The sequence below is a fragment of the Phyllostomus hastatus genome, unplaced genomic scaffold (genome assembly GCF_019186645.2).
Source record: "Phyllostomus hastatus isolate PE091 unplaced genomic scaffold, TTU_PhHast_1.1 phas_scaffold_78, whole genome shotgun sequence".
In the NCBI taxonomy this organism is placed as follows: Eukaryota; Metazoa; Chordata; class Mammalia; order Chiroptera; family Phyllostomidae; genus Phyllostomus; species Phyllostomus hastatus.
This window is the reverse complement of record NW_025334041.1, coordinates 50,024,884-50,044,177: the sequence shown is the minus strand read 5'-3', so window position 1 is coordinate 50,044,177 and position 19,294 is coordinate 50,024,884. Positions and strand designations below refer to the sequence as shown.

The 19,294-nt window shown below is 39.5% G+C and overlaps 1 protein-coding gene across 2 annotated transcripts in view; it reads left to right on the top strand.

Annotated features, from left to right (window-relative positions):
• The window catches only part of LAMB1 (laminin subunit beta 1), a 64,923-nt gene extending 46,027 nt beyond the window's left edge, over positions 1-18,896 (top strand). For both annotated transcript variants that reach the window (XM_045827525.1, XM_045827526.1), the window contains 10 exons: positions 2,211-2,580; positions 5,255-5,439; positions 6,457-6,698; positions 9,341-9,544; positions 10,207-10,351; positions 12,114-12,321; positions 12,498-12,639; positions 16,645-16,821; positions 18,254-18,413; positions 18,601-18,896. In XM_045827525.1, the coding sequence (XP_045683481.1) occupies positions 2,211-2,580; positions 5,255-5,439; positions 6,457-6,698; positions 9,341-9,544; positions 10,207-10,351; positions 12,114-12,321; positions 12,498-12,639; positions 16,645-16,821; positions 18,254-18,413; positions 18,601-18,737 (1,970 nt within the window). In that variant the 3' untranslated portion in view covers positions 18,738-18,896. The remainder of the gene's footprint in view (positions 1-2,210; positions 2,581-5,254; positions 5,440-6,456; positions 6,699-9,340; positions 9,545-10,206; positions 10,352-12,113; positions 12,322-12,497; positions 12,640-16,644; positions 16,822-18,253; positions 18,414-18,600) is intronic.
• Positions 18,897-19,294: the final 398 nt, after the last annotated feature.

Below are 19,294 nucleotides of genomic sequence, written 5' to 3'. Positions count from 1 at the left end.
GATAAAATCTGTTGGACCTTGTCAGAGGCGGCCTGCACAGTTAGCTTATAATGTTATAGATCCCAGTGAGTGTGAGAGATGATTGGAGAGTTTCCTTCATAATTTTAGTGTGTGAATCTTTAAATTGTCAGGTGAGAAATGACGTTTCTGCATCAGTCAGAAATATTCTTGGGGTTCTCTTTACAAGGTCATAAACGAAGGTCTTCTAGGGCTCGCCTCCCAGGTGACCCCCTTGGAGAAGCAATTCTGGAAACTCAATAGGCAGAGAAGGAAGCACACATCCACAGGAGCTCTAGCAGGTTCCCAGCTTTAGCTTGAAATTGAAACCTTATATGTGTTACAGGAGGCATTTGGTATCCTTCCACAGAGAGTTCAGGATCAACTTTTTCAATGATGAAACTGCATCTGTGAGGCATCTGTGAAATTTGACTCTACTTTCAACTGAAGGAAAGAAATGTTGGTCAGTTCTGCTGGACTGGTCCTTGTCTTCTGGAGATAGCTGAATTTCTGCCAGTATTTCAGAATACCGGTCTTAAAGGGACAAGGGTCAGGATCCAGAAATCAGCAGGGACAATAGGTGTCATCCAAAATTAGATGGAGCTGTGGGAAAAGAACATGGCCGCTTTTCTCAAATTATGTAGTTAATTGCCAAGTATGTCTTCAATTGCAAATTTTTCCATTGAAATGGTTTGTTAGGTAGCAGAATTTTAGACTTTCTGGTATCACCTTGTTAACTGTTTGCATATGGCAAGATTAGGTCATAGCCAGGTATTCTCCTTATGGAAAAAAATGTGCTTATGTAAAAGACAAATGAGGAAAGCCTTAATGGGAGTGCTCTTGCCTTTTAAATCCTACACTTTAGGGCCAATGTTTTCCTCCTCAAAGATGCCCATGACAGAATGAGAGCAAGACATGCCTTTATAAGTGAAATACATGAAAAAATATTAGAGAAAGTAAAAATAAAATCTACAGAGGCACATGCTCTTATCCCAAGCATAAATCCAGTAAAAAGCCTCTTTAGGACTGAACTAAAGTGTACCTGTGTGTTACCTACGAAAAAGAAATAATTTTGTAATCAAACTAAAAGCAGGTGCAAACATCTGCCTCAGTTGTCCCAAGTCTACAGGGGGATGGTAAAGTAGACACAGGTCCACTGGAACACCTAGGCCCCACATAGGCCACCCACTGAGGCCTGCTAGGCAGGAGCAGACTGAGAATCTGATTGATAACAGTGGCATCATTAAGGATCTCTACTTACATAGGTCCTTCAGTTTGTGTATCAACCTATGCTGTGAACTTCCAAAGTCACAACGCTGCTCCAGCTCCACACACACTCTCTCACCCCTGCACACATACATTAACATACATTTTTAATTCAGGTTAACATTAACATTTTTAAATCAAGTTTAGTGCATTTTGCAAGTATTCATTCTGTTTCATGAGCAGGTAAGGTGATATAAGCGAGGAGCTGCTCTTTTTTTTTTAAGATTTTATTTATTTTTAGAGAGGGAAGGGAAGGAGAGAGACAGAGAGAGAGAGAGAGAGAAAGAGAGAGAGAGAGAGAAACATCAATGTGTGGTTGCTGGGGGCTGTGGCCTGCAACCTAGGCATGTGCCCTGATTGGGAATCGAACCTGCGATGCCTGGTTCACAGCCCGAGCTCAATCCACTGAGCTACCCAGCCAGGGCAGGAGCTGCTCTTTATAGTGTTGTATCTCAAGCCACGTGCCTCGTGGCATCAGGACGTCACCTGAATTGTCTGCCCTGGCAGCACCTAAAGAGAAGTCAGAGTAGGGGAGAGGCAGAGCCAGGGCAGAGCTCAAGAGCACAGACTCTTAAGCTGCAAAGTTGAACCCTGGCCCAGCCATTTCCTTGTCATAAGACTTGAGGCGGGTCACTTATCCCACAGGGTTATCATGAGGGTTAAATGAAATGATGCATGTAAACCATTTCTGCAGTGCCAGAAACAGTAAGTGTTAGCTTAAAAGATTATTGTGCAATATTACTGTTATTGTTAAGAAGTTGTCAGCAAGCACTGAAGTGATGCATGTTCTGGAGGAAGCTGCTGTGGTCTCTCCAAAAGCTGTTGGTAAGTGGTCATCAGTGGGTGACACTGTGCCATTGTAACAGTCATGAAGATTCTAAATGTCAAATCTTGTCACTGAGGTTTGTGTTCTGGTAGATCAGCTGGCATTGCTCTCTTCCTTCTAGCCTGTGACTGTGACCCCAGGGGCATTGAGACACCACAGTGTGACCAGTCCACTGGCCAGTGTGTCTGCATTGAGGGTGTCAAGGGTCCACGTTGTGACAAGTGCACTCGAGGGTACTCGGGGGTCTTCCCTGACTGCACACCCTGCCACCAGTGCTTTGCTCTCTGGGACGTGATCATCGCTGAGCTGACCAACAGGACCCAGAAGTTCCTGGAGAAAGCCAAGGCCTTGAAGATCAGTGGTGTGATCGGGCCTTACCGGGAGACTGTGGACTCAGTGGAGAAGAAAGTCAGTGAGATCAGAGACATCCTGGCCCAGAGCCCAGCTGCAGAGCCACTGAAAAACATTGGAAACCTTTTTGAGGAAGCAGAGTAAGTAGTTAATGAGCACAAGTTAAAATTCACAATATTGTTTCAACTTCATGAATAAACAGCAGAGATGGATTGGATATAGTGCTTTCATCAGAATGTGTGGTTAGTCCTGTGAGTGAAAACAGATGCTGGGCCATTCATTTTCTGGCCGTCTTTACTCTGCGTATCAGGTGCATGAACATTGGCACATCACTGGGTACCAAAATTGTGGAGGCTGCACTGTAGAATGTACGCATGTTATACTCAGCACTGCTTTTTGTAAATGGCACTATAAGGCAGTAGCATGGCCAGAACACTGGCTTCAGAGACAAAGGATCCATAATGAGTCACAGCTTGGTTGCTTGCTAGGCTTGTGAACTTGAATGACTCACTTTTTCCTGAGCTTCTTTTCTCTCCTGTGGAGAAGGGGAAGATAATGTTTTCCTTTACCTTACAGAGTAACAAAAAGATCGATCTATGAAATGGATAATGTAATTGCAAAAAAATTATAAGTTATTCTCATATGTTTTGCTACTACCAGGGAAATACCATTACCATAGATAAGACTGTTAGTTCCACTGCTCAGCCATGGGTCCACCAAAACAGTGCTTCCTTTATCTGGTTATAACAGTTCTCTGCAACGAAAATCCTCTTGTAGCCCTTCTCTGGGTAATCATCTGTCTAACTAGATAGTGCTTGTTTTGCCATTGAAAGCAGAGAGCATTGAGCTGAGTGATGCCTAACTTCCCAGGGTTCATTTTGCTACAGTTTTTCCTAGCCTTATCTCTCCTGCTCTGAAATATTCCAACCACCTTTGCCAAAAAGGACCCCCAAAACCAGCACAGTAAGATGTAGCTGAAGGACAAACCAGGAAAGACTAAGAAGCAGTTATGTTACCCCAAATGCTGTGCTTTCTTATTGCAGACACCATTTGGCATGAGCAAGAGGGATGTTTCAGAGCTACATCCTACACACTAAAGTGATTTTACATTATGATAAAATTACAGTAATATTTTTTGATGAGACTTTAATCAGTATCTCCAAGAAGCCACATGGACTTTTCATCTCAACATTATCTGTGGCTGCAGGAAGGAAACAGCTGATATTAGGTCAAGTACCTGGTACAAGGTCCTTCCTAGACCTTATAGATTTAAAGTCCCTTGATGTCAAACCTCAGGTTTTGTGTCCAGACCATGTGGTTGACCAGGGTGTTATGAAATGTCTAATGGGGTGATAATGCACTTAGTAAGGACTTTTACCTCATTAGAAAATCTAGTGCAGCTCAGCCTCCTCACACACTGCTAAGTTTTGGAAGGCCGTGTTCTGAGTGCAAGCACATTCAGGAAATGATTCTTGGCCGTGGTCTCATGCACTGAAAAACGAATGAAAGAATACAGCGTCCTCAGAGAGCATATCAGAAGCGATTTACATTCCTGAAACAGTACTCTTTGAGCCTCACTATTCACTTCACAATCAGATAGATTGTAAGCATCTCAGGAAAACTGGTTTCATTCATCTTTTTTCAACATGATATACAAGGATGTATGGTTTACATCCAAAGTGGCATTATTTAAAAATGTACAATGTTAGATTTGATTTTTAAAGAAATTGTAACATTGTATGAGACTTGAGAAGAAATAAAAGCCTATGTTGAATCAACAGGTCAGTAAGAGCAAAGCACTGAAAAAAGAAATTATATTATAACAGCCCAAGGGAAAAAAGCCATTGGTCTTATAAAATGCAATTTAACCTATAAATCCTTTTAAAAGTACTTTTTCATTGGATTGAGTCATGATGTTATCTCAGCCTTAAATACCATTTTTCTCTTGGTCCTCAACCTTTCAGCATCCCTACATTTTTTTTCCAGTTTTTTATACTATTATGTCCCTGAGAAGACAGTTATATTCAATTCGGTGACTCAGTAATACCTAGAGCTAAGGACTTCTCAAAGGTTATTTTGTGATATACACACAGGTGCACTGTACATATAAGTAATATACAAGTCAGTGCCCAAAGCACAGCTTTAAAGATACAAAGATAGAGAACAAAATGCTGTTTGGTTTAAAGTCCAATGAAATATGTTGTGAAAGCTAAATGTTCATTGTATTTCATTCTCACTTTCTTTCTTTTGTAAAATAAAAGGGTTGCTTGTTGGTGGAAGAAGGAGGCTCCTTTGATGGGACCTTGAGTAAGGGGGTGCTGTATGAATCGCAGGGTGGCTCCTGCTGCCTTCCTGTGGCTGTGGGGCTTTTTTCCTGCATGTCCCATCTTGAAGGAGCTCCCTGAGGTTCAGAGATGAGCATTTTTGGTGGTGGGCTAGGAGGCATAATTCTACACTGGAGTCACTTTGTCTTTTGAGTCTGTGAGATTGTGTGGGCTCGCAGCTGCTTACATGTGGAGCCAGAACCCCAGTCTGGACGTATGCTTGTATTAACAGCAGAGGTGCGGAACCCTGTGGACGGCCCATCTGCCATGACACAGCTGAGTGGTGCTTCTGTGCTTTTCTTCAAAGTCTTTGAAGAAAGAAAAATTGTTAGATTTAATACAGTCTCATAATGATAAGGAGAATAAAACCAGTATTTAGAGATAAATTGTTATCAAGTACTGAATTGGTTTAAAATTACAGAATTATAGTATTAGTAGAAAATGTGAAAAGGTTTATTTTACCTGGGTAAACTTACCCTTCCCCTTGTAGGAAACTAACCAAAGAAGTTACGGAAAAGATGGCTCAAGTAGAGGTGAAATTATCTGACATCGCTTCACAGAGAAACCATACAGCCAAAGACCTAGATTCTCTCCAGACAGAAGCAGAAAGCCTCGACAACACAGTACAAGAGCTTGCTGAACAACTGGAATTTATCAAAAATTCAGATATTCGGGGTAAGCATTTTCTGTGCAAGTTTTCAATCTTGGACAGTGGATTTAACAATCTGTGCAACAACCTCTTTAATACAGCACTTTCAGGAAAAAAAATTAAGGAGTAGTTACACTTATACAGTCCTAAAATTATTTCAGCCATTTGAAGGCAACCGTGAGGCTGATGTGGCCCCCCAGGGAAAATGAGTTTGACACCCCTGTCTTAAAGCTTTTTCCCATTGTGTCTCTGGCACGAATGAGGACATTTTGCAAATGTGGGAGCTGAGCCACAAAGACACTTAAGAGTCACAGCTGAGGTCCCAGGGAGTGAGCAACAGTCCTTCATTAGAATGGCATGTGTTTCCTGATTTTTTTCAGTTAGTGCTTTAACCTTCTAGGCTTTTCTTGGAAAGGGCTCTTGAACAGTTAAGAAATTAGGTTGATACTTCCGCAGATCCTTTTACATTCAAGAATGTTGGTTGGTCAGGAAATAATTTTGGCAAATCCATTTCTTGTTGTCATAGGCCATATATAGCAAAAGAAAGTAAAATATGTCAGATCACACTGTCCATCCTGTTTAATGCATGATCACTTAATTTTTGTGCTAGGTCCTTAAAGCTAAACAGCCATGCTGTTTTATGTTTATAATACTAGCCATTTGAGTGCATCTAAACAAATGACTGAGAATAGGGAAATTAGCTGGATGTGTAATCTACAGGGTGCCTGACTCCAGCCATCTAGAACGACTGGATGTGTGCCTGCACCAAAACATCTGCATGGTTAAGTCATTAAATAATGACTTAATTATTCATTCAGGTGTTTGGCATCCTCCAGAGCCAGAGTAGGTACTAATAGGATGCAGTATATTCATTAGTTATAACAGGAAAGTTATGGTTCTTAAAAGATTTTATTTCTTAAAAAATTTTAAAACAAAACCATACAGTAAACTTAGGGCTAGAAAGGCACTCTATATGGACGTTGCTTGATGAGGAGACTGGGTACAAGGGGATTAACTGTGAGTGATTTCATTCCATGCCCTAGGTGCCCTGGACAGCATCACCAAATATTTCCAGACATCTCTAGAGGCAGAGAAGAGGGTGAATGCCTCCACCGTAGATTCCAACAGTACTGTGGAGCAGTCAGCGCTTACCAGAGACAGCGTAGAAGACTTGATGCTGGAGCGAGAGTCCCAGTTCAGGGAAAAACAAGAGGAACAGGCCCGCCTTCTGGATGAACTGGCAGGCAAACTACAAAGCTTAGACCTTTCAGCCGCTGCCGAAATGGTAAGGTTAGGGGGGTTGGCCTCAAGGCCATCATGCTATAGGGGAAAGAAAAGCACCCTGTTTTGTCTTTAATATTGTTTACTTTGCAAATGAATCAGCAGGAGCACAACTCCCAGGCTCCCACCTCTGGACCACAGAGTAGGGTATGGTGACCAAGCCAGGTCAAAAGCAACAGCCATTGTGTTTCTTCTAATCTTCCATCTCTTCAAGTGGGTTTTCTGGTACAACCCAAGAATCATGACTATTCCCCCATACTGTTGTACTGACTTAGTGACTTCTTATTTAAACTTGATCCTTTTTTATACTGTGGACATTTAACATTTATGTTTTTACTTTGTTCTGATTTGAAGTGCAAACTCCATCTCAGTGGAGTATTCTAGGAGGGTTGTCCTAAAAAAAAAAAGTTAAAGAGCACTAAAGAATTTTTCCATGGGTGTTAGTTAAAATGTGCCTTTGTTCCAGTAACTTTACCTGGTGAATATTAACCCTAAGACCAGCCTAGAAAGTAGATTCATTTTCCAGAAACTTTTAAACAGTAACTCTGGAGCCAAATGAAATTGAGCAGTGACTTTAAAGAAAATCAGGCAGAAGGCCAAAAAACCCAATGTCTGTTTCTTCCTCTTGATTCCATATTGTTTTTCATATAAGATCACCTATCTGAGAGTTTGGAGGGTATTTTTTATAGACTTTTATTTTGTAAGGCTTGTGCTGTCTTAGCTTAGAAACAGAGGGCGGGTGAATGGAGGGGAAGGTGAGTGCACAGAAAATGGAGAGCTCTGTCTTAGTGATGGCTCCTCCGCTGTCCTCCTCTGTCCCCACAGCCCCTTTCTCTGAATAGACAAAAACTCAGTCTGTACTGTATTGTGCCCAATTTAAGTGATGCATACAATACATACTCATTATTTTAAGAAACCTTATAGCATCTAGTGGAAATAGGAAGTAAATAATAGGCAGTCACTATTTAATAGAAAAACAGGGGCTCAGAGCAATGTGTAAATTGTACCTCACAGGACACAAAGTTGTTAGGCATGAAATGCCAGTTCTTTCAATCTTCTTTGCTTTCAGTATTGACTCCTTCCTTACAAATTCCAATAAAAAACCAGTAACTACAAATAAGAAATCCACAGACTAAAATGAAAAGCAGCTAAGCATGCTAAAGGATGTTTGCTTTGCAGCAGAGAAAGTATCTTGGAATGGTTGACAGTGGGCCGGCTCCTCTGGCCATATGAAGGGGCAAGTCTGTTGCTTGCTTTTCCATGTGGTGAGCTACCTGGAGATTAGCCATCTCCTTCCTGTCTCTCCCTGTATATGTTTGTCTTGGTTAATTATTCTGTGAGAACTCCTTAGTGCCACTTCTTATGTAGGAACATTTTGGTCCCTTTGTGTTTTTTCACGTGCCTGTGGTTCTTTGTCTTTATGTCTATTTAGCTAGACCCATGCTGGGGTTTTTTTTTCCGGCTGCCCTGTGTGTTGAAATAAAACAGATCTTGTAGTATGCTGTCAGATTGTTTTTAGAAAGCGTCCCTGAGGCCTTGCGCTGCTCTGCTGGATTAAAGCTTATGTTCTTTAGCACACAGAAGAAGTTTTATCTTCTGAAGTTTGATATGCATTGTAAACCAGATACAGGAAAGACTTATTTATTTTTAAATGTAATGGTATTGTAATTATCATAGAATTATTAGGCTAGAGAATTGATTGTATTTATAAAAAAGTACTTTTTTACTTCTTATAAATAATACTTTCCTTGTTTGGGAATATTCTGTTAACTGCCTTTCACTGCAGTAAATCTTTTGCTTCTTCAGTAGGAGCATTTTCCACAAAAGTAGAGCTTTAAATACAATTTCTTCCTGCTCAGGCTTTTACGTGACATAGCAAACTTCTAATTTACCAATTAGCCATGTGTTTGCCATGTCTGAGCCCTGATCTTTGGAAGTTTCTGGTAGATAAGAAAGAAGGAAAGTCTCGGTATTGCTTATTTGAAAAAGTTACATCCACCTTTGTCCCTACTCCTTTCTCTCTCCCTCTCACATCTGGAATGTTCCCCTACTTCCCCTTCCCCGAGCCCACCAGAAACATCCTTCCCCAGTCACAACTACGAGCCATCAGCAGTCTCTCCTTTGTGTGCTTCCCTTCCCTTCATACTTGCTGCATCTGACCTGTTCTTGGCTATTTTATGTAGTCACCCTGTCTTCCTAACTAGATGGGAAGTTACTAAAAGGCCAGATAACAGGCCTTTTGTGTCACCCTATTCACCAGGGTTTTTAAAATGGCACTAGTCCAAAAAAGGTCCCCAATACCTTTTTTTTTTAATCCAACTGGTTAGAACAAAGGGAAAAGAAGCATTCTGTGGCTCTCGATTTGGCAGACTTCAACCCAACAGAGCAGATAATGTTGTTTCCTGCTCAGAACTCCCTGCTCCAGTTCATTTGGGCAGAAGGTATTGATGTGTGTGCTAAATTTTTGTTGTTTCCTTGGAAATAAGCAGGTTAGCTTATTCCTAAACTCTCTGTTCCTCTCTCCATCCTGAACACCCTCGCTGAGGACCACCTACACACTCTCTGGGGCCACCCAGGTCCTGCACAGCTATCCCACTGCAGCAGACTCCTTCTCTGAACCTGTGCCTGCTCCTTGGCTCGTTGCAGACCTGTGGGACGCCGCCAGGGGCCTCATGCTCCGAGACTGAATGTGGCGGCCCCAACTGCAGAACTGACGAAGGACAGAAGAAGTGTGGGGGGCCTGGCTGTGGTGGTCTCGTCACTGCTGCACACAGTGCCTGGCAGAAAGCCATGGACTTCGACCGAGACGTCCTGAGTGCCCTGGCTGAGGTCGAACAGCTCTCCAAAATGGTAATTTAGTGGACGGCCTCCATTTTACTGTTTGTTTACTTTCAATATGGAGTGGGAGACCTGAAAAGGAGAAATCAATTCAAAGTACTGACTAAAATAAAAAGTGCATTTCACACCAAGTATGAAAATTCAAGTTTTTGTGAGGTCAGGGAAAGAGATGAGGCAGTTTTATTCATAGGTGTTTAAGAATTTGCTTTCTTATCATGACAGTAATTTGGGATAATCATGTTACTTACCATGGGTACAGAGTTATGAATACATCCAGCTGCACTACAAAACTTCTGTACTAAGCATTTGAGCACTTATTCTTCTAAAGTGATACATGAAGTATTAATCTCATATTAACTGAAATATTTATGTTGGTACCTGAGAAAAAGACTAAAGAATATTAGTCACCAAATATAGGTCACCAAATGTTTTTGAAGGAGTTAACAGCTAGAAAAAATTCATATGCTAGTCTTATCTATATGACAATACTGTATAAAAATCTGTATACTGAATACTTTCACTCTGTATAGGAACATCATATGAGACATTTGTTTCAAAAAGCTGTGATTCCAAATGTTAGTTTTTCAACATGATTTTCTGGACCATTTATAATATTCTGATCTGCTTTAGAAAGAATAAACTTGTTCCCTGGATAATTTATTCCTCATACGTAGGTCTCTGAAGCAAAACTGAGGGCAGATGAGGCCAAACAGAATGCTCAGGATGTCCTGTTGAAAACCAATGCTACCAAAGAAAAAGTGGACAAGAGCAATGAGGATCTGCGAGATCTGATCAAGCAGATCAGAGACTTTTTGACCCGTAAGGAGCTTTTTCATTTTTTTAGACGTCTCTTCCTCTCTTGAAATAGAAAACTGATAAGGGTCTATGTTTCAGAGGCCATAATTCAAATCTGCATTTTAGATAAAATCAATTTCTAGCAGTGAATAAAGTAACATTTCCAAATTTTAAAAAAATTCCACGTTAAGAAATGTTTCTTATCTTAAGAAGTTTATATATATGTGTATGTCAGTAACCTTCTCTGATTTTATGCAGATACAGACACATCTGATCTGATACCCAAGCTGCAAATCAAGAAGTGAGAGCAAATCATACACTATGAGACTTGCATTTGGAATTTGTTGCAAATTACAGATAATGTTGTTAGAACCTTAAGTGAAGTAGTTTATTTTGGCATTATCCCCAAAGCTTCCTAATGCTCTTATTTACAGGATATTATACCTATGGTTAGACAACTCTGTACCTTAAGTATTTTGTAGAGAAAGAATCTCTAGAATTTGTGATCTAGTTTGTAAGTATTGCTGGTCAGTTTGAGTGTTACCAGTAAGGATGGTTTCAGCTAAAAGTTACAGAAAACTATCAACTGAAATAGACTTAATCAAAGAGATATGTAACACAGAACAAGAAGTTCAGTAGTAGGATAGCTCCATGGTCCTGGGACCCATGTACTTTTCATCTTTCTGCTCTGCCATTTTAAGCCTATTAGCTTTATTCTCAGGCTAGCTCCTCCTGGTTACAAGGCAGCTGCAAAAGTTCCACACTTCATATAAAGACACAATAATATCTAATGGAAGAAAGACCACCTGTCCTTTTGTTGTATTTTTTTAAAGGAGGAAAATATTTCCCAGAACCCTCTGAGTGATCTCCTCCATAAATCTCACTAACCAGAAATGAGTCCCATGCCTATGCATAAATGTCACTGGCAAATGGAATGGAACGACCATCTTTGGCACACTAATTAGGATTTACATTGACATCACTCATTCACAGAGTCGCCAGGTGTTGGAACTGACTCAAGGGTACATGAAACACAATCAGGATTTAAATCTGTTGATAAGCTTACCTTACTTTATGGTACCTGAACAAGATAGGTTAGCAAGAAAAAGGGTTAAAAACTAATGATATAGTTAAAGCTTAACCTCTTTGTATTTTGCTTACCTCGTTTCACATTTGACATCTGAAACTCCTTGGATTCTGACAGATAATATGCCATCCTGATTCTCTTGCTTCTCTGACTGGATTTTCTTTCTGTAATTTCCTGAATCCAGATCACTTATAAGGAATATCAACACTTTATATCTGCATTTACAGTAGTTTCCTACCAATTTTTTTCAACCTCAATTGAAAGTTTTCACTGCCTGTTAGGATCAAGTCCCAGCTTTCTACCCTGGTCTCTATTGTCTTCTACAATCTGAACCACTCACTCCACTCAACTTTCACATAACAGGCTCTGCTCATACTGTTTCTCCATTCAAAGATGTCCTTTCTTCTTTCAAATACCATTATCCTTCAAAACCTGATCAGTTCCTCGTGCTCCACAAAGACATCCATGGCTGTCCCAGACTACAACAAATTCTCTTAGTCCTTGCTGTCTGCATTCCTTTCTCATGTGCATAGGTCTCATCTCCCTGCTCAGCTAGATTATACTCTTATAAACAGAAAATGTCTTTCATCTTGGTGTAACCCCACCATGCTGCTCACATCATAGATGACCAGTAAGTGGCTGAATGTGTGACCCATATATGTTTTTACCTCTTTATGGGAACATCTTTGCTTTTAACAGAGGATGGTGCTGATTTGGACAGCATTGAAGCCGTTGCTAATGAAGTACTGAAAATGGAAATGCCTAGCACCCCACAGCAGTTACAGAACTTGACAGAAGATATTCGAGAGCGAGTTGAAAGCCTTTCTCAAGTGGAGGTTATTCTACAGCAAAGTGCTGCTGACATTGCCAGAGCTGAGATGTTGTTAGAAGAAGCTAAAAAAGCCAGGTATCCGAAGATATGGCATTTTAAAAAGTGCAAAAAAATATTCAACCAACAAAAATTTCTAAGAGTATCTCTGGGTTATTTCAGGAAGGCTGTTTTTTAAAAGAAATATTCTTTTCTGAAAGGAAGTACAGTACTATTTTCATGTTCACACATAATGTCTCATTCTTTTCACTCAGCAAAAGTGCAACAAATGTTAAAGTCACTGCAGACATGGTAAAGGAAGCTCTGGAAGAAGCAGAAAAGGCCCAGATTGCAGCAGAAAAGGCAATTAAACAAGCAGATGAAGACATCCAAGGAACCCAGAACCTACTAACTTCGGTGAGATACCATGGTCATTGTTGTATGTAGGTGTAAACACTCGCATGTACTCTTATCAGGAAGGTGTGTTTCATAGTTAGAAAATTCTTACAACTGAACTATTCCCTTAGCACAGAGGCTAAAAGTGACACGTTTCCAAAGAAGTAAAAGGACTCTGAGGACATTGGAACATCAAGCCCACCTTCATTTGCACCCCACAAAAAGCTTGAGACAACTTCCTGTTCTTTCTAGAGATCCCACAGGCTCTATTCAATAGTGTGAACAGTACCAGACAACAAAAAAACTGTTCACATGCATTTAATGCTTTATTCTAAAAACCCTCTCTGAAAGTAATGCAGATATAATTGTTTAAAACAAAAGAGGTCTATAAGCAAACCTTTTTCCTTCCAATTTCAGGGAATTTCATTTCTTTGATAAAACTGGGTGAAGAAAATGGATGACTCATCCAGTCCCTCCCCATCTTCTCAGGATATGCTTTGAAATTAGATGCTTCCAATACTGGCAGATGTCTCAGGCCGGCCAGCCCTTCATGTTTACTTTTCAGCCTATTTTTCCTGTCACCCGTTGAAACAAACCTGTCCCCCATAGTCTACCGCTCTCACTTAAGATGGGCCTGGCAGTTCATCAGCCACTTTTCCTCCTGAAACTTTGAGCATTGACAAGGCCTTTTCTTCAGGCTACTTGTTCAAGTTTACAAAACTGTGTTTTTCCATCAGGCTATGTTCTAACCCTTTATTTTTATTTTTTGTCTCTAGGTTTTTTAAATTTCTTAGTATGTGGCTACAAGAAAAGTATTTCAGTAACTTTTTAAAAATTACTGTTTTGAAAAGCAAGTTAGAAAATATTAATCAAATGATAGGTGAGGTATTGGGCTTGACGATGCACGTTAGTTATGGTGCTTCTGTTTCTCAGGGACCCTGGGAGGCAGCAAATGGTTTAAACTGGCAACAGTAGAAACAAAGACAACCTCTAACTAAACTGTGCTAATGAAAAGCTTGTCAGAAACTATTCATGCATAAAACTGTAAACTTATCTCCTAAGAATTATAACTACTAAGAATTTTTTTCTTACCTACTTACCTACTAATTAAATTAATTAGTAGGTAAGCTTTTAGGTCAAGAGTCATTTGATTTGAAATACAAATTTTAGCATATGTCTATACTCACCCATTAGTTCCATTACAACATTATGGCTCCTCAAATAATTCTCTGGGAATAGCCCCATCCCTAAAGATCATTTTTAAGAAAAAGCTAGTACTGAGTGAAACTTTTTCCTATCATGGGCCAGACTGCTTACTTTGGCTAGCTTTTAAAAAAAAGTTTATTCATTATCTTTTGATAAGAAATCAAATGTGGATTTCTCACCAGCTGCAGATATTTTCCCCTAAATGACTTTATTTATAGTTTCCATCTCCCTATCTTAGTGACTTTTCAGTCTTAAAAGAACATCGCTGGTCTCCATGTCTTCAGTAATTAGCTAAAAACACCAAAATTAACTTTAAAGGCAGTTTCTGAAGTGCCATAACCTCCACCACTGAAGTTTCATTTAAAGTTGACAGAAAAAACTTAAGATAACTGGAAGTTATAGTTTTCCCACCCACATTAACTTCACAATTTATGTGGAAATCCTTATTCTCATATCTGCTTATCTGTGAACATTGGACCAGTTTGCAGGTGTCCTTAAAATGCTTCTTAACACATCAAGCTGCCTGGGGGTTGTTACTGTAAGGAGAAAGTTGATATGAATTTCAGCCTAGATCACCAAAAGAATCAAGTTAATATATGAGATATCCAAAGACTGTTTAAAGTTTGGCACATTGACTTCTGGTCAAGATGGAGGCATAGGCAAGCACGGCTCACCTCCTTGCACAATCACAGCAAAAATTACAACTAGACTACAAAACAAATATCACTCAGAATCGTCAGAAAACCAAGCTATATGGATGTCCAAGAGCCAAGTAATTAAAGAAGTCACATTCATCCAGATGGGTAGAAGGGACAGAGATGCAGAGAGGCACAGATGGGCATGGAGAGGTATGGAAACATGGAATGGGCATTCCCACACCCATGTGAGATGGAAAAAAATCAGAAGGGATACCTTGTGAATAAGGGATCCCAGACCACCCAGCCTAGGGTACCAGCACCAGGAAAATAAGTCCCTTTAACTTCTGGCTGTAAAAACCAGTGGAGGTTTGGGGCAGTGGAAGAAACTGGGATTCTTAGGAGTTTCCTCTTAAAGGGCCCACAATGAACTTAGTGCTTATGCAGACTCACTCCTTCTGGGCTCCAACACTAGGGCAACAGCTGGAAGGGCATTCGTGACATGGGGAGATATGGAAGTGTCTTAGCATCTGGGTGAGTGATGAGAGACAGCTTCCTCCTAGACAAAACTCAATAGGCCAGGCAATGGCCTTGTCCATTTTCTGAGGCCTCCCCCACACAGAGCCATAGAGCAGTGACACTGGAGGTACTTAAGGCTCTGCCCCATCCAACTTACAGGCACACTTTTCTACAGTAGACCACTCTACCAAGATAGGGTGTCAAAGCAGCTCTACCTAAAACACAGAAACAAACACAGCGAGGCTGACAAAATGGGGACACAATGAAATATGGCCCAAATGAAAGGACAGATCAAAACTCCAGAAAAAGAACTAAACAAAATGGAGATAAGCAATCTATCAGATGCAGAGTTCAAAACACTTGTTATTAGGATGTTCAAGGAACTCATTGGGTACTTCAGCATAAAAAAGACCCAGGCAGAAATGAAGGTTACACTAAGTGAAATAAAGAAAAAATTTCAGGGAATCGACAGTAGAATGGATGAAGCGGAGAATCAAATCATTGATTTGGAACATAAGGAAGAAAAGAAACATTCAATCAGAACAGCAAGAACGAAAAAAGAATCCAATAAAACAGGCATAGGGTAAGGAGCTCTCAGACAATGTCAAATGTCCCAACATTTGAATCATAGGGATGCCAAAAGGAGAATAGAAAGAGCAATAAATTGAAAACTTATTTGAAAAAATAATGAAAGAAAACTTCCCTAATTTGGTGAAGGAAATAGACATACACATCCAGGAAGCAGAGAGTCTCAAACAAGATGGACGCAAAGAGGCCCACTCCCAGACTCATTATAATTAAAATGCCAAAGGATAAAGATAAAGAGAGAATCTTAAAAGCAGCAAGAGAAAAGCAGATAGTTACCTGCAGGGAAGTTCCCATAAGACTGTGAGCTGATTTCTCAAAAGAACCTTTGCAGGCTAGAAGGGACTGAAAAGAAGTATTCTAAGTGATAAAAAGCAAGGACCTACAACCTAGGTTACTCTGTCCAGAAAAGCTATCACTTAAAATGGATGGACAGATAAAGTGCTTCCCAGGCATGGTAAAGCTAAAGGAGTTCATCAACACCAACCCATTATTATATGAAATGTTACAAGGACTTATGTAAGAAAAAGATAAAAACTATGAACATTAAAATGGTAATACATTCATAACTATCAAAAATTGAATCTAAAAAAATAAAACTAGAATAGAAACAGAATCATAGATATGGAGGTTATTTGGAGGGTGTTCAGCTGGGAGGGGGGAGGGAGAGAATGGAGGAAAAGGTATAGGGAATAAGAATAATAATTGGTAGATACAAAAAAGACAGGGGCATGTTAAGAATAGTATAGGAATGGAGAAGCCCAAGAACTTATATGCATGACCCATGGACATGAACTGAGGAGGTGACTGATGGGGGGAATGATGGGTATAGGGTGGAGGGGGGTAAAGTAGGAAAAATTTAGATAACTGTAATGGCATAATCAATAAAATATATTAAAAATAATAAAGTTGGGCACTTTATATAAGCTTTTCTTGAAATTGTTTTTCTCTATAATAATTACTTCTTTTGGTCTATAGTAAAATGGCATTTTTTAAATCTTCCTCTAAACTTATGTTCCATAGCATTTCCTACCATTTCCTAAATTAATGGCTTGCTGACTGATTGACATTCTACTTTTAGATTGAGTCTGAAACAGCAGCTTCTGAGGAGACCTTGTACAATGCCTCCCAGCGCATCAATGAGCTGGAAAGGAACATGGAAGAACTTAAGCGGAAGGCAGCCCAAAACTCTGGGGAGGCAGAATATATTGAAAAAGTAGTATATGCTGTAAAACAAAGTGCAGAAGATGTTAAGAAGGTAAGTAAATCTTTGTAACTTCACAGCTATGTTGATCCAGGAGCAACTAGTCTCCTCACTGCCTTCCTTAGAAATAATAAGGAACACAGCCCTAATACAGTTAATCATCAGATACATCCCAAATGACTTGTTCTGACACAGCAGTCTTTAAAGACACAAGGAAAAGAAAGGGAGTGGATATGAAAGTATCCAATAAGCATGACGTAGGCCCTCAAATCCAATCTTGGATAAGGTTTTACGAAGATGAAAGCACAGGGGTGAAGTCTTCAAACAAGCATATTGAGCTTGTATTTCTGTGTTTCAATTAGGAAGATCTTTATGGCACCCAGTAAATACCTGGCCATTTGAGAAGTCTTTAAAAGCAGTATAGAAACAGCTTAGAGTTCATAGCAGAGAACAGCTAGTAGGAGGGAACCAACATCTCACCCCTTCCGCACTCATTTTGAATTAACAACCCCTTTGCTTTTCACTTAGTCTGATTTGCAGAGAAAATCTCATGTGACCCTTTTTCCCCCCACTAAAAGTCAAGTAATTTCTAAATTGTATGGGCTTTATCGCCAAAGAAGCCTTTTTTAACCCTGGGAAGAGTGTTGCAACTCATTTAATGAATAGTAGGGAATTATAAACTGAAATTAATATCAAGATATTTCCTGGAATTACTTTGGTTTTTGGGTATTACGTAACAGTGACTGACGGCCCTGTACCTCTGATCTGGAGAAAAGAACAAAACAGTAATAAAATTTCACTTCCACCTCTGTCTCCTCCACTAGTTTTCTGCAGTCTTGAGAGCATGGGAGTGCATTTTGCATAAATATGGCATTTGATTACAATCAAGAGCAAGACCCCTTGACATGAAATTCCTGTTATCAATGGCTATTGTTCTAAGTGTGTAACCATCTTTCCAAACCCAATTCCTCCTCTCAACCACCCGCATATGCCACAATCTTGCCCTTCCTTCCCTTAAATATCTGCCTTTTCACTCTGATTCCGGATACCGAGTCTCTACAAACCCAAGTCAAGAATCCAGATGGTCCTTTAAATTTTTTCAAAATGGGCCTTTTTTGAGGTCTAAATGTTTGGATTCCAGCACATCTACATTTGAGAAAATCTCTTTAGTGTCTCCACAGAAAGCTAACCAGCAGAATAACCAGCTCAGCTCTTGAGACCAGTTATAACACCAAAATGTCTGAAATCTTTTGTTCTTAAAAATCTTCTCAATGTTGTATTTAATTCCACTATTTCAAGATAATGTTTTCAATTATTTTATTGAATAGCCTGAGTACCCTTGATGGTGGCCCTCAATCCAGAATGCTTGCTGTTCAAGTTCATTATCTATGTAGCCCAAGCTTGCCACAATTAGACTACACACTGCTCTTAAATGTAGTTACTGACACTAACATTATCACTTCTTTATCTAAATATGGAACTGTAGTCTCTGGATGGTGAACTTGATGAAAAATATAAGAAAGTAGAAAATTTAATTGCCAAAAAAACTGAAGAATCAGCTGATGCCAGAAGGAAAGCTGAAATGCTACAAAATGAAGCAAAAACACTTTTGGCTCAAGCAAACAGCAAGCTGCAACTCCTGAAAGGTAGGTCTTTTCACTTAGGTTCATGCTTTCATAAAGAATTTTAGAATTAATGCATCCACATTTTTTTTAATTTAAAAGTGAAAATTTATTTACTTGGTCTTTGGTGCTTAACAGAGCCTTGTAAGAAAGACACTTGAGTATCATCATAATATAAATTGCTCAGACTTTTTCGTTTTATCTCCCACAGAGTTAGAAAGAAAATATGAAGACAATCAAAAATATTTAGAAGATAAAGCTCAAGAATTAGTAAGATTGGAAGGAGAAGTCCGTTCACTCCTAAAGGATATAAGCCAGAAAGTTACTATTTATAGCACCTGCTTATAACGGAGGAGGGGCTATATGAAATGGCTGAGTGACCAAAGCAAAATAGCTACATTTTAAAACTGACTTACTGAACTTCAAAGTAAAACTCATTGCCTATTTAATGTTTTTAATCACCACATTTTGTATGAAGTTTAATAAAGTACTCTGCTTTTGTATAAATTTGTTTAGTGTAATTCATAAATTGTTACTTTTACTGAGTCAGTGTTCATGAATCCCTTGGACAAAGAATGTTATTTTCACTGTGGATAGGATTTATAGACAAGTTGATTGCCTCCATGGAGACCCTAACTTCTGTTACACATATAAACAAGCTTTTACTCATGTTTGCTAGGTCAATACCCTCCACAAATCCACCCCAAAATCACTTCCCAGTGATTTTTGGATAAAAGGGTAGAGCCTGAGTTACTTGCATAGTATCAATGGCTGCTTAGTTGCTCTAATCTCTGGAACTCCCATAAGTATTCCTTGCTCTAGGGAAGAGAACAAAAAGCACCAACTCTTAGAAAATTGTGGCTTTTAAGTACTACCACTTTGAATGGGTTTAGGGTTGCTGTGGG